This window comes from Cervus elaphus, chromosome 31 (genome assembly GCF_910594005.1).
Source record: "Cervus elaphus chromosome 31, mCerEla1.1, whole genome shotgun sequence".
NCBI lineage: Eukaryota > Metazoa > Chordata > Mammalia > Artiodactyla > Cervidae > Cervus > Cervus elaphus.
The window spans coordinates 37,945,947-37,961,939 of record NC_057845.1 but is presented as its reverse complement, the minus strand read 5'-3'; the positions used below and the strand labels follow the sequence as shown (position 1 = coordinate 37,961,939).

At 36.6% G+C, this 15,993-nt stretch overlaps 1 protein-coding gene across 3 annotated transcripts in view; it reads right to left on the bottom strand.

Annotated features, from left to right (window-relative positions):
• The window catches only part of NSUN3 (NOP2/Sun RNA methyltransferase 3), a 57,501-nt gene that overhangs the window by 25,636 nt on the left and 15,872 nt on the right, over positions 1-15,993 (bottom strand). For 2 of the 3 annotated variants that reach the window (XM_043892642.1, XM_043892643.1), the window contains exons 4-5: positions 13,342-13,496; positions 12,446-12,567 (exon numbers count right to left, since the gene is read on the bottom strand). In XM_043892642.1, the coding sequence (XP_043748577.1) occupies positions 12,446-12,567; positions 13,342-13,496 (277 nt within the window). Of the gene's footprint in view, positions 1-10,847; positions 12,152-12,445; positions 12,568-13,341; positions 13,497-15,993 lie in introns of those variants that run through there. The other variant, XM_043892644.1, reaches the window with a different exon arrangement.

Genomic DNA, 15,993 nt, shown 5'->3' with positions numbered 1-15,993 from the left:
TGAATCAACTATGATGAGTTAATGAAATGCTTAAATATCACTTTATTTTGAATACCTCTGTGTCCTAACATTAACCCACTGATAATCATTAGCCACCTTAAAAATTTCAACAACTTCCTAATTAGCTTTCCTTTGTGTTTGCACCCTTGTATCCATCTACTATATGGAATTAATAATTCTAACATAAATGTAATCATGTCACTCTATTATTAAAAATCCTTCAGGAGCTCCCCACTATACACTTAACAGTTAAGTCATAGAATAAGCTATTCAAATTAAATATTATTCAGAAGCACAAACCACTAAAACAAATAGAAGCAGTACTGTCTAACTCACTTGGAGGAGGGCATGGCAGCCCACCCCCTACTTCTGACTGAAAACCCCACGGACAGAGGAGCCTGGCGGGCTACAGCCCACGGGGTCAAAAGAGCTGGACACAACCGAGGAGGCACTAACTAAAGACCAAGGAGGGAGAATAGAACCCACTTTCGAATAGCCAAAATAGAGGGACCCCTAAGGGTTCTAAAGTTAGTAGGAAAACCACTAGCAAAACAAAACTTCTATGCTACAATAACATGGCCTTCAAAGGTATAAAGTGCAATTTGACTGAGCTACAAGGAAAAATGTACAAAATCAAATTACACATATCTCATTCAATAACTGACTGAAGAATCAGGGTGTTTTTTTTTTGTTTGTTTGTTTTTAAGTAATACCATAAAAGATTTGAATAAGAAAATTAACAAATTTCACTGAATGAACATTCATTTTATTGAAATGAACATGTCACTGAATGAAGAGTATACAACACTGTACTAATAAAGAAATATAAAATTCACATTCTTCTCAAAGCAACATAAAATATTCATAAAAACTGACCCAAAGCAAGTCAAAATAAATTTCAGAGAGCTGATATAACATATGCTTCCTTATCATAATAAAAATAAGAAAATAACAAGAAAGGCAGCCAGAAAATCTCCATATGTTTGGAATTAGAAAACAGACTTATAATAAAAAAGATGAACACTGTTTTGAGTACTGGACCCTGATAAAAATTTGACAAACCTCAGGAAAGACTGGTTAACCAAAATAAAAAGAAGACATTATTATAAATCCTACAAATACTAAAAAGATAACAAGGAGATATTGTGCACAGTTCTATGTCAGTAACTTTGTAGACTTGGATGAAATGGGAAAATTACTGAAAGCACAAATAAAAACAAAACCCCCAAACTCACGGAACTGATTCAGGAAGAAAGAAAAAACTTAAGAGTCTTATAACCATTAAAGAAACTACCAACATTCAAAATTCACCCCACAAAGGAAACTCCAGGCCCATATGGCTTCAGCTGGAGATTCTCCCAAACATACATGGAAAAAAAATAGTGACTGTAACGTTACATAAACAATTCCAGAGTATATAAGTGAGCCCACTATTCTGTTCGTTTTATGAGGCTAGTTAACCCTTGATTCCAAACTCCAATAGTATTTTAAGAATAAAAAATTATAGATGGAGAAGGAAATGGTAACCCACTCCAGTATTCTTACCTGAGAAATCCCATGGACAGAGGAGCCTGGCCTGCTACAGCCTATGGGGTTGCAAAGGAGTCAGACGCGACTGAGCGCACACAACACTTGTGAAATCTAAACCCACCTGTCAGGGTAAAAAGATCATCATAGTCTTTCGTTAAGATAATCTTGAGTTCAAATGTTGTGTGGGCAAATTACTTAACTTCCTTGAGCCTATTTCCTTATCTTATAACGAAGAAAATAATATTGACCAAGGAATATGGCTCATGCATGTAAAACCCGCAGTACATTGTCTGATTAAAATACTAGCTGCTGTTAAAAAAAAAAAAAAAAAAATTATAGGTAGTCTCACTTATGAAATAAATAGAAAAATCCTAAGCAAAATATTATCATATAGAGTCTAGAAAAATTACATATATATATATTTCTACATAATACATAATGGTGAAAGTTTTGTTGAAAATCCTAAAGGATCTAAGGACAAATTTTTAGACTTAAAAAATTTACCAATATCGTGAAATAATAGGAAATGTCTAAACTCTACAAATTGATAGACTTAATGTAATCCCCAAATTAAAGCCAATGATGGTAAAATAAGGCCTACAAATATAAAAAATATGTATGTTTCTAAGGAACATACAGAGTATGAAATTCCAGAGAAATGAAACAACAGACCATGAAAATATGAAAACAAGGCACTGTGGAATCTCACAGATGGTGGCTCGGACAGAGAAGAACGTGCCTGTGAGGCAGGAGACCCAGGTTCTATCCCTGGGTCAGGAAGACCCGCTGGAGAAGGAAATGGCCACCCATTCCAGGATTCTCACCCGGAGAATTCCATGAACAGAGAAGTCTGGCAGGCTACAGAGTCTAGCAGGCTCCTCGGGAGTCGCAAAGAGTTGGACATGACTGAGCAACCAACACGCAACACAATGTAATCCCAATCAAAATCTCAACAAGTTTTTCAGGAAACTTGACAAGCTGGTTCTAAAATATATATGAAAGGTATATGGGAACACAAAAGACCCCGAATAGCCAACGCAGTCTTTATAGAAACTTGAGGCAAGGATGGTGACAGTTCTTCCCTATGATTAATGCTGTCTTTGTGTCCTGGTTAGTAAGTCTGTCCTTTTTCTAGCACTCTGACTTTGACCTCTGTCATAAATCAAATGTCCACATTAACATGGATCTGACTTTATTCTACTTAATTGTTTTACTGATCCTCAAGCTAGTGCCACATTAACTTAATTACCATAGTATCATAATATGTAGGTACAAATCATACCCCATCATAAAGAAAATAGATACCATTCATTGACTGCATTAGCTGCTTCTCTCCTTGTTTGAAGAGGCTCAAGTACATACATGGAGACAGTCTTGAACTGTTCACCCAGAAAACGGACTACCTGCTACCTTGTGGGTAGGTTGGGGGGAATCTCCTCTTATAGAAACTTGAGACACAGATATAATAAATTACATAAAAAGTAATAACATCTTTCTGTAAAAGACAAAAACATAAAACTCCAAAAGAGTAAAAGGGCAAGCCACAGCATGGGAGAAGACATTTGTGCTGCAACGTCAAAAACTATGAAGGGGCTGATATCTCACCCTGCGTGCAAGCTAAAAAGTAAGCCCAGCAAGTTTCATGGCTGTTGGCAGAAGACATGAGACTCCTGAATTAGAAATGATGGACAGTTAATTACTCACAACAATAACTGTAGCCAAGTCAAACAAGGTTTGAATTTTCCCTGTTGACCACTGGTACCTCGTGGTACTCAATGAATAGTTAAAGAAAGAATAAATGGTTAGGGAAGAATTATCACCATCCTCGCCTCAAGTTTATATAAAGGAGGAGATGCCCCCGCTAACCTAACCCCAAGTTTGCTGAAGCGAACAATTCAAGACTCTCTTCTTCTACGTGCCTCTTCAAACAAGGAGAGGAAAAATAGCTAATACAGTCAATGAATGATATCTATTATTATTATTTTTCATCTCAGTTCAGTCACTCAGTCGTGTCCGACTCTTTGCAACCCCACGGACTACAGCACACCAGGTTTTCCTGTCTATCACCAACTCCCAGAGCTTGCTGAAACTCATGTCCATCGAGTCAGTGATTCCATCCAACCATCTCATCCTCTGTCATCCCCTTCTCCTCCTGCCTTCAATCTTTTCCAGCATCAGGGTCTTTTCCAATGAGTCAGTTCTTCACATCAGGTGGTCAAAGTACTGGAGTTTCAGTTTTAGCATTAATCCTTCCAATGAATATTCAGGACTGATTTCCTTTTGGATGGGCAGGTTGGATCTGCTCGCAGTCCAAGGGACTCTGAAGAATCTTCTCCAACACCACAGTTCCAAAGCATCAATTCTTCGGCACTCAGCTTTCTTTATAGTCCAACTCTCACGTTCATACATGACTACTGGAAAAACCATAGCTTTGACTAGATGGACCTTTGATGGAAAAGTAATGTCTCTCCTTTTTAATATGCTGTCTAGGTTGGTCATAGCTTCTCTTCCAAGGAGCAAGGGTCTTTTGATTTTATGGCTGCAGTCACCATCTGCAGTGACTCTTGGAGCCCAAGAAAATAAAGTCTGTCACTGTTTCCATTGTTTCCACATCTATTTGCCATGAAGTCATGGGACCAGATGCCATGATCTTAGTTTTCTGAAAGTTTTCTGAGTTTTAAGCCAATTTTTTCACTCTCCTCTTTCACTTTCATCAAGAGGCTCTTTAGTTCTTCTTCACTTTCTGCCATAAGGGTGGTGTCATCTGCATATCTGAGGTTATTGATATTTCTCCCAGCAATCTTGATTCCAGCTTGTGCTTCATCCAGCCCAGCATTTTGCATGATGTACTCTGCATATCAGTTAAATAAGCAGGGTGACAATATACAGCCTTGACGTACTCCTTTCCCAATTTGGAACCAGTCTGTTGTTCTATGTCCAGTTCTAACTGTTGCTTCGTGACCTGCATACAGATTTCTCAGGAGGCAGGTAAGGTGGTCTGGTATTCCCATCTCTTAAAGAATTTTAATTTTCCAGTTTGTTGTGATCCACATAGTCAAAGGCTTTGGTGTAGTCAATAAAGCAGAAGTAGACATTTCTCTACTTATTATTTTTACTAGTGGATAAAGGCACAATGGAAAAAAGTCACAATTCCTGAACATCACAACCTCTCTTGTTCTTTTGAACCTAGTTGAGCTCTGGCACATTGGATCCTATCCCTTCATCCTCTTTTTAAGATTATAGCCAAGAACTTTTATTCTACTTATAAAGGATTTTTCCACAGTAAGAAATCTCTTAATTAATTCCCTTCATCCTCTTAATCGTATTTCCCTGCAGAGGACATAAGCGGGAGGGCTATTACTTTCTAACAGTTGGCTGGGTGAGTTGACTGAGTTCCAAGACTTAGAGGTGGGACTGGAATAAGAGCCTTGCACTTGGGACTCAGGTCTAAATCATGTTCCTCAATTTAGTTTCATCAGAGATGACTGGCTGGGGTTTGGGGGTGAGCCTATACAAAGGACTTTCTTGTCTAATCAGATTCTCATGAACCAGAGAGCTTACCTTCAAGCTTTACTAAAATAATTTCAAGTATATAAGCAATCAAGCGGCACAAAAGCAGCAGAGACATCTAGTGTGGCTTAAGTCTTACTTCTGCCTCAGAATGTTTTCTAGCTGAGAATAACAGATGATTTCTAGAAGCAAAATTGATGGGCCACTTCACACATGGGGAGCATTTAGGTTACGTCACACGTCTCCAGTATACCTTAGGGAGCTGAATAGCTTACACAACATTCTCTAGGAAAACATGCCTCACAAATCTATAGACTCCAGGTTGTGTTTACCACAGGCAATCCTAACTAGGGACATTTTGTTCAAAGTATGCCATAAGTAAGAGTTCTCCTCTTAGCAAAATTCATTAGTCTATTTACCAAGGAGGTCAGTTACCAACATGTTTAACTGGGTCACCTCCCTTCTTCTTTCTGTGGAAGTATCTCCCTGGATCAAAAGAGAAATGGATCACAGGCCAGCTGCTAACTCCTTCCTCAAAGAATTATCAAACTCTTGCCTAGATCATTTTTTAAAAGAAACTGAAGTTTTCTTCTCCACTGGGATATGTTTTTGTAACTATTTCTTGCATTAATGAGATTCTATCATTAGAAAGAGCTGTCTTTGATACTCTTAACAACATGAATGGATAAATGAATGAAGAGATTTTATATGATGTAGTCATTTGAAGAGTATGTTTTCAAAGACTACCTAATAATAAAATGTTACTAAAAATAAATAAAATACTCCTAACGAAATAAGTGAAAAAGATATCATGTTATATATCACTATGATTTCCATTATTGTAAGTACTGTATGTATTCAAAGGAAGTAAATCCAAATAATAATAGCTTCTTTAAATGGATGGCTTATTTTCTTCTTTGTATTTCTTTGTACATTCTAAATGCTTTATGTGGCTTGATTACTTTCATTATTAGGAAAAATTATTAGAAAAATATCTTCAGTTTAAATATTGATATTTACCTGTTGATTATTTTGTAAAATGCATCTTCTTTTGCCCACACCCCATCTTTAACCTGAGCAAATTAGGTATCCCTCCTTTTGTACCCTCTGCACCCTAACTAGTCCCTCTATGACTAAATTTATACCATATTTGATGATAACTTCCCTGAGGATCTTTAAGACAAGAATCATTTCATATGTATTTCAGTATCTTCATGTCTAGCAAAGTTCCTGACACAAAGTAGGTATTTAATAAACGCTGACAAAAATCTTATTTTCAAGATTGTCTTTTACGCTGTCAATCTGCCCTGGAAACATATTTTTATGATTCAAAGTACAATGGCTAGAAAGTATAGCTATGGATATTTCCTCAACCCTTTACAATTTCAGTCAATGCTGAATATTTTGATCTATAAACTCTTATTAAAAAGAAACACATACTTTGCCCAAGTTACAGATTTTTAATCTCAGAATTTCTGACTCCTGCCACCTCACTTAAAGAAAAAAAAGAAAGAGGGCGAAAACAAAGAGGAAGAGAGGAAAGGAAAAGGAGAATTAGCAGTAGTAGCGATAGTAGCAATAATATTAAAAATAGCTTTTGTTTTCTGGATTCCAAACATATGACCAAGCATATAAGGGATAGTATGCAAAGTTAACTAAGTTAAACTTTAAAGAGAAAATATACACACTGCTGAAGCAGCATTGGAAATCTTCCATTCTGTTAGAACAATATGCCCAAAGATTATGCTTCTAATATATACATATCAATTTTTGGTCACTGTGTTGATAAATGATGAAGACCATGCTCCACAGTCCAAGGTATCCCACATCTCAGCTCAAGGGCATGACAGAAGAGATGTTATTGATTTTTTAATGTTTCTTTTAAAACATATCTCTTACTGTAAGAGTAACACTTTTTAAGGACTATTATCTGAATGATTTATACAAATTTCCAAAACATTATCAAATAATTTAAGCTTCCTTTTTCAATGACTTCACAAATCCGATTTTACTTGTCAAATAGTGAGAAACAAAACCAGAAGGGGTCACTATTTCAAACATGATTGATTTCCTCTGAGGAAATGGGTGACATGATACATTACTGCAATAAGACACTTATATTTTTGTTATAAATCAAACTCTTCAGTTCACGCTTTTGCAACTAAAAATTATGTAAACTTCTCTTGCACAAATGTGGCACTTTCTAAAAAGACTATGTCTATATCACTTTCAGCATATTTTGTTTTCTTAACGTAGTTAAATAAAAATGAGGCAAGAGAATCTTATTATGTAGTGTGCACATACATAGTATGTTACTGAAATGACTAGTCTCAGAAATTATTTTGAGAAATGATAATAAAGGTATACTTTCAAATGGCACTTCACGACTAGAACTGGCTTATACTCAATTAATCATTCCTTATATCTTCATCCCACATTCTCATGATCTGAAACATGTACGAGAGTTGTATATATCTTATATATTCATGTTGTATAAATTTAATAGAAGATTCTAAATTTTCTACCTCTGTATGGATAAACTGAAGAGTCCTCAATAAGTGTACAATAAATTCATATGGTTTGGGATTTCCTGTCATCACTATGCCTTCCAATAAGCTTTTGACGCCAAAAAAAATCAGATTACTATTTTCTTGATTATGTTTAATTATATACATGCATTAATTTTTAAAAAGAATTTCTAAAAAACTGTTAATATTACATATCTACTAATATTAACTCCTTTTAAAAATTATAACATCAAGAAACTTCTTTTAACTAAGGTATTGATTTTCACCGAAGTATCACATTCATAAACAATAGGTGCAAGATTAATGTTTGGCTATAGAATAATCAGTAATAGAGTACTGGGTTTTCAAAAGCTAAAATTCTGAATATTATACATGTTGCCTATTTAATGTAAATATGAATGATTTCTGGTATGTGACTAATAACCATGGAAGGCATAAAATATCTTTGAGCACCGTATCTGTCAGCAGACAAATGCAGAAACGTACAAATCCAATCTGACAAAATAGTACAAACAAAAAGCTTTCCTTATTTGCCGCTTAACTGTCCTTCTCACTTCTTTTCTCTCTTGAGTGCCATCTTCCATCTCCAGTATCAGGCTAGGCAGTGTTTGCTTGCTTGCTTTCTAATTGTTCTTTGCAAATGCAAATAAGGATCTGTATCAATCCTTCATACCTCTGACTAAAACTCATACACATCAATGTATTCACTCTCTTGCATGTGCTTGCATTTAAACCTTCTATTCCTTACTGGAATAAAAGGATTGCCTTCCATTAAAAGATGGTAAAGCAATAACTAGATGAGGAAGACTTGGGAGAAAAATTTCTTTGTATGTGACATAGTAGTAAAAGACTATCTTTGATGAGAAAATTACTAGAGTTTTTTTTTTTTTTTCATTTTTTGGAGGCAAGGGCAGGAAATAAAAGAGAGATTGTGGCTGGCATTATCACTTTTTTTCCTTTATCTTTTTAAGCTGCAAATTTGTAGATGTCAGGGAACAAGAACCATTATCTGTGACTATAGCATTGGTATCATGCTCTTTCCCGTTTATCATCATAATCACGAAGCCAAGGGGCTCAGAGTTTCAACTGCCTCAAGTGGCTCCGATACCTCTCAGGCAGACCAGCATCAGAGGCATTGAATGCAGGCTAGCAGATCAAGGAAAAGAATGGGAGGGGGCTGGTGTGATGGCCTTTCCCAATCACGTATAATTACATGAAAACCAACATTCACTGCGACTGCTATGTCAGTTCTGCAGCCTATTAATATGCTACTAAAGTGATGTGTTACTGAAGCCATTTATTTTAGGGAGGAAGACGATGGGAGAGAGGGGCAGACAATAAAGAAGGGCCTCAGCTGTTGGGGAACAAGGCTGTGTGGATGTAAGGTTTACACAGATGCATGATCTTTGTGATGATGATCAAAACGTTACATGATGTCAAGGGAAATGTATTAAACATTTCTAAACAAACTAAAACCACGCTTTGGTTATGTAAAACTAATACTAATCAAAATAAATCGTGTGAATTACTTTACATTTATGCCTAATTACCATGTAGTACAACAATGATTATGTGATTATTTTTGTCAGATTAATTTTGCTATAAATTTAATTACATGTGTAAATTCTAAATATTCAGCCCTCATAATTTAGTGTTTTTAAACAATTATTTAGTGACTCCACTCCCTCTTCTACATGCCAGATACCAAACTGCATACCTGGGAATAAAAACAATAAGACAATCCTTCCTCTTATGGCGCTTACAGTCTTGTTGAAGAAAAAACAAGTACAAGGCAAATGTCATACAGAAGAACTGACAATCAATGTATTTTTAAATGAAGGTAAGGACATGAAGGGAATATCAATCCCAGTCCGAGGGTATCAGGTAAGGCTTCAGTCCCTCAGAGCTGATCCCTGAAGACCCAGCAGAGTTAGCCAAAAGAGAGGGGAGAGTGAGTTAGTAATCCAACGAAAGAAACAGGAAACTCACAGGCCTCAGAAATGAGACCCTGCAAGGTGAGTTTGAGAAACTTCTCAGCTGGAACCCAGTGCAAGAAGAGTCCTGAGACAGTAACGTTAGTGAAATAAGAGGACTTCAATATCATACTAAGGAATCTGAAATCTTAACAGTAATGAGGAACCACTGCAGACTTCAAAAAGGAGAATGACATGATCAGATTTACATTTCACACCAGATGTGGCTTTACTGTAGGGAGTGAAGTAATAGAGCTCATACCTGGAGGTGAGCAGGGCAGTCAGAAGAAGCCAGTTGCAGTGATTTAGGTGACAGTTGCCAGGGGTTCAGGTTAGGCTATTAAGAACAGAAAGAAGTGAATGGGCTTGAGAAATATGTAACAGGTACAACTGAAACGTCTTAGTGATTGATTAGGTATAAGAGAAAGAGGATTTGGGGATGGATTTCTGACTTATGCAAACGGATGATGCTATGGTATCTCAGCAAAGTGATCTATTACTGAGATAGAGAGGAGAGGAAAAGAGGCAGGTTGATGGGATTTCTATTTGATTTTTGTTGATTTTGACAAAGGAGGGGCATAGGAAAGCATTCGAAATTATGAGTTCCTCTAGACAAATTCAGTTCTATGTGTCTGAGCAGCTTGGAGATCTCTGATAGGTGATTGGATATATAGGTGTGAGGCTAAGAAAGATCTAAGCTTAGACACATATTTGGGAGACGGCATCTTATATCAGCAGAAGCCATCAGATAAACAGAGAAGGGGGCCAACATCAGCAACTCAGAGAAACCCAGAATTTATGGGACGACCTGAGTAAGAGCCAATAAGGAAAATAAGTAGGAAGAAAGCCAGTAAAGCACATGATCACAAAAATCAGGGAAAGGAATATTTTAAGAAGGAACAAGTAGTCAACAAAGTCAAGTACAAAAGAAAATGTAGACTGGTATAGCCAATTACAATTCAGTAATCTGTACCTATTAAAATGTCTGATTCTTAATTCCATTTCTTGATACTTAATCAATAAAAATGTTATCCTGTGTGTCCAATGAGACAAAGAATAGTTTATAAAAGTAAAAAAGAAAGAATGTAAATATCTAAAAACAGAGAATTAACTCAAATATTATAGACTAACCTTGTTGAATATGTCACAGAACTTGACAAGAACTAAATAGATTTATGAGAAAAAGACTTAAATGAATGTTAAATACAAGAAGAAGCCAGTTTCAGAACAATGCATACATAATAACAGCAGTTATTTTTTAACATATTTCTCTATGCATATATAAGAAAAGCTACAGAAAGAGTTGGAAGAGTATACACCAAAGTCCAATAATCAATTTTGTGAAGAAAGCTAGTATTTAGTTGGGTCTCTGGTCAAGGAGACCTTTTGCCTCATGTGTATTTTTTCTTAATTTTTACAGTGAAAATGTTTCCATGAAACAGTTGCATAATAAAATACATTTTAAAAATGCTATCAAGGGATCAAACAAAATTAAAACTGAGAAATAACAATTAATTTAATGGTTGTTTAGTAACTTTAATAAGCATAGATCTGGAAGAATAAAGGGAATGGAAGTTAGATTATAATGAATTGAGATAAAACAGAAGGAAAAGCAGTAAACAGAATATAAAACAGAAAGTATGGTATGGTACAGAAAGAAAAAGGAGTGCAAGAAGGATTTTTTATGAGAAGGAAGAAAAATGATATTCTCAGGAAGCCTCGCTGCTGACAGGTTTAAAAAACATCAGAGATAATGAAGCTAATAAGACACCAAAAGACCCGGGGCCTGTTACAGTGCCAGGCATGACAATGGCAAAGTCTGGAATAACAGGAGTGACTTGCTAAAGAGCCAGATCAAGGAAGTTCAGGTGAGAAAAAAAGATTTATTATGGTTGGATCTATGCAACATCCACAAACTAATAACCAAAGAGAAGAGAAAGGTGGAAAAGAATTCTCAAAATATCTTAGGGTTATAGCAAATGAATGGCTGACATTGGAAGAATACAAATAAATAGTCTAATTGCAAGATGAGAAATGCTTTAAGGACCGGCTGGTTGGTGCTACCTGGAATGACCAGAATGAGCTGAGACATAATCTGGTACAAGAACACGACTATGCATTAGTATTGGTTGTAACACTTAGGAAATGGTGTATGTTCATTGCTGTGACTCAATCAGAAGTTGGAAGTAAAGCATGTTGTCAGCAGGGCATATTAACTGCCACTCATTCTCCTTCAACATGTAAGAAGTGATGAGTGATAAAGCATCCTTTAAGCATATTTAACATGGTCCAAGAATTTTGGTTCAGCATTAAACAGTAGGAATTGCTTAGGATTAGGGTATAAATATAAATCTCTTCTGAAACCAAAGCAGGATGTCCCCAAATGGCTCTGTTCTAAAGAAACCAAGTCTCTCTCCGTGGTCATGCCTTTCTGGAAAAGTCTTAGAGGGGAGATAAATGCTAACAACAAACTAAAACTTCTTACTCACCGAGAACAATGTGTCCTTACTGAAAAAAAAAAAAAAATCCTGGTCCAAAGCTACTCTTACAGAGGGGCTGTTCACATCCTGGTGAGAGAATACGGTGATGAACCCCATGCTTTGGATGGTCCTGATAAGCAAACAACTTCAAATCACAATAAAATCATTTGTGTCCTTTAAAAGACAATGCATAGCAACACTGGATTTCATGAAGGGGGTGGTGAGTGGGAGGGCAGAGGTGACATTACAACATGAGCCTCAAAAGGAAGAGACTGAGAATTTTCTGGGTGCAGACGTCAGAGGATTAATGACTGACACCTACACGGGAAACTCTCCATTTCAACGCTGCCCTGGGTCATGTGCTGTCATGCCTACTGAAATTATATTAGAAACCAAAATAAACTTTTGTATTAATAGCTCTCACCTCAAGAGTTCTATCTGTAGAAGAGGCAAATTTCTCCTTTGGCTTATCCTACAGGCAGCCTTCTGAGAATCAGAAGAGAACAACCAACTTCGATCATTTGAACATGGAGCATCAACTAATATCTATAGGAAAAAATGACAGAGAAGGCAAGTATGCACTGAAAACCTCCTCAGACACAAAGGATACAGGGAAGCTATGTAAAATGTGGCAAAAATTAGCAAATAAATAAGTAAATTTATTTTAATAACTGAAAATACACCATGGTAAATTGTTTACAACGCTTCTTCACTAACACCTTACAAAAGAATTTCCTGTGACTTTCAGCATTTAGGTCTTTTTCAGTGGAGAAGGGGAATAAGAGGACTAAAAGTCTACTAATGTCTACTAATATTTCATATTCTTGTTAACTACAGCAAAAACTTTTACAAAAGTTACTCATTTTATTTTTTTAAAGTTACTCATTTTAAACAGATGTTACTATATTCCTGAATTCTCAGCATTTATATTTAAGAACTAATAATTCAATTTCAGTTTACTGAAAGACTGTCTTTTTCTTCAACTGTCATACTCTGATACGAAATGTTACCGAATTAAAGCAATACAGTGCACATGTTTGTGTACCGACTCAGATAATATCTGATCTCTTCCTGAGTATCTTTGAGGTACCTGGAAATAAAAAGCATTCTATAATCCCCAATCCCAATGTTACCGCTTCTTTTGAACATGCTGACCATCAAATAAAAACTGCTCCCATGTTCACTTTATCAGAATTTCCCAGGGTACTGAGAAATTGTATCCAGCTATGTCTGGAAGCAGATGGAAAATAACCACAACAAAGCAACATAACAGTAGGATCACTGGGAGTCTATCAATTTGTCACAATGTAATAAAAGTACCTTGTCAAAGGTTTCAGACTGGGCATCTCCCATTTCTCTGCCATCCAATTCAGACACTTTAATTACATTTACCAAAGGCTGTGGGATGAAAGATTCTAACGTCTGCCTCAGCCACCTCAATCTCAGACTATCGTATTCATTACAATGAAGATAACCTAAATATAAAGGATTAAAAAAAATTTTTTTAAATGAACACAATAGAATTGTTAAATTTCCACTTTTGATCAAATAAATTTCAGAAATACACTGGTTCATTACAATTACACAGGAACAGGGCTGAGAGGTAAACATTATGATTGTCTATGTTTAAAGACTTGAGTACACTCGCAAACACTTCATAAAACATTTACCATAGTCACGCCTACAGAGCCTCTCAGAAGCTCTCACCATTTATTCATTCAAATTTAATTCTGAAGGTAAAAACCTTTAGAGAATTAGAGATTCCTAAAGATATACTATACAACCAATACCTTAGACACAGTTCTCTCCTAAAGCTCTTAAGAGTAAATGATATATAAAGTTCCTTCCAGGTCAGAACACCTTGATTTTAAATAAAGGAAGGTCTGTGGCATGTGGAAAAAAGCATGTAAAGTGTAACTGGCTTTATGATAAGAAAGGCATAGGCTCAAATTAAGAATTGTGAGACTCCAGAAAACTGACTCAGCTCTCCTACACAGTCTCACTGAAGGAGTTTAGAACACTCCACTGCAAAATATGCTGTTTTGGCATATTGATTGAGTTAAAAGCACTTGAATAACAGCAGATGTGGGAAGGGCATCTGACCTATCTTTTTCTTCCTGAAAGCAGGAGATGAACTCCCGTGTGAAAGATACCCTCCCTATAAGAGGAAAGAATATTCTTATCACCAGGGACAGGGAGTCAAGGCCAAGAGAAAAAACACGTGTATGCTTTATTCCTGTAGCTCTGTCTTATGTCAGTCACTGTCAGAAGCCCTAACAGAATACAGGAGAAAGTTTACTACCCCTACCTTACAAAGTGGTTGTTAAGATGAAATGCTACAACTTAAACTTATACAGTACTGTATGCTGACTGTATCTCAATGAAACTAGAAGGAAAAAAAAAGATCAACTGTGATAATTTAGTAACATATCTAGCATGTGTGATGTGCTTAGTCGCTCAGTCGTGTCCGACGCTGTGACCCCATGGACTGTGGCCTGTCAGCCTCCTCTGTCCATGGAATTCTCCAGGCAAGAATAATGGAGTAGGTAGTTGTTCCCTTCTCCAGGGGATCTTCCCAACCCAGGGATCAAACCCAGATTTCCCGCATTGCAGGCAGATTCTTTCCCATCTGAGCCACCAGGAAGCCCATATCTAGCAAAGAACTGCAAAAGGAGTAACAAGAAATGTTCATAATGTTAGTGTTAGTCGCTCATTCGTGTCCGACTCTTTGCGAACCCACAGACTGTAGCCCGCCAGGCTCCTCTGTCCGTGGGATTCTGCGGGCAAGAATACTGGAGTGGGGTTGCCATTCCCTTTTCCAGGGGATCTTCCCGACCCAGGGATTGAACCCAGGTATCCCGCATTGCAGGCAGATTCTTTACCATCTGAGCCTTCAGGGAAGCCCAGTTCTTTTAGCACCAGTTCTTTTAGCATTCAACTGCAAAAGGAGTAACAAGAAATGCTCGTAATGATTACTAACAATACATGTAGTAGTAGTGGCTTCCCTGGTGTCTCAGTTGGTTAAGAATCTGCCTGCAGTGTGGGAGACCTGGGTTCAATCCCTGGGTCAGGAAAATCCCCTGGAGAAAGAAGTGGCAACCCACTCCAGTATTCTTGTCTGGAGAATTCCGTGGACAGAGGAGCCTGGTGGGCTATAGTCCATGGAGTCACAAAGAGTTGGACATGACTGAGTGACTAATCTTCACTTTCTTATAGTAGTAATTATTATCTTGAGTCCCTATTCAGGGCTAGGCACTGTTCTAAGACTTTACATGTAGTAATGTATTTGATCCTCACACACCTCAGGTGGGTAATTTTATTATCATTTCCGTTTTACTGATAAGGAACTGGAGGCAAAGAGAGGTGAAGTAATTGCTCAGGTTTACACAACAGGAAACCAAGACACCTTGGTTCCGGAGCCCGCCTGCTTTTCAGCACCATGCTATGCTGCTTCTCAGAAACAGAAGGCAGTTAGCAAACTGTTTTCTCCCTGATAGAAAAGTTATTTTGTTTTTCCTGTAGTTAAATATATATTTATAAATATTTATATATATTTATTATAGTAACATAAATTGCTTATAATATTAAAGACAAGTATATTTTCAAATGTACAAAAGTATAAAGAACACCAAAAATTACCTAAAACTCAGTCTTCAGATAAGCATCATTTAACATTTTCATTAAATAATCCTACCACATCTCTTTATGTCTACACCTACACATACATGGATATATGGATATAAATGGATATAAATGGAATATATAAATGGATATATATAAATGGAATTATATAATATTTTTGCAGTGTCTTTTTTCCATCTTACTCTTTATCTCCCCACTGTCAACTGTCCAACCACCCATCAAAAGGAACCTACATTATTAACCTGATATACATGTGCTTATATAATTACCTGCATATACAGTATTCTATTTACACACTTTTCTGTCTCCTGACTCTCCACATGGTAACAG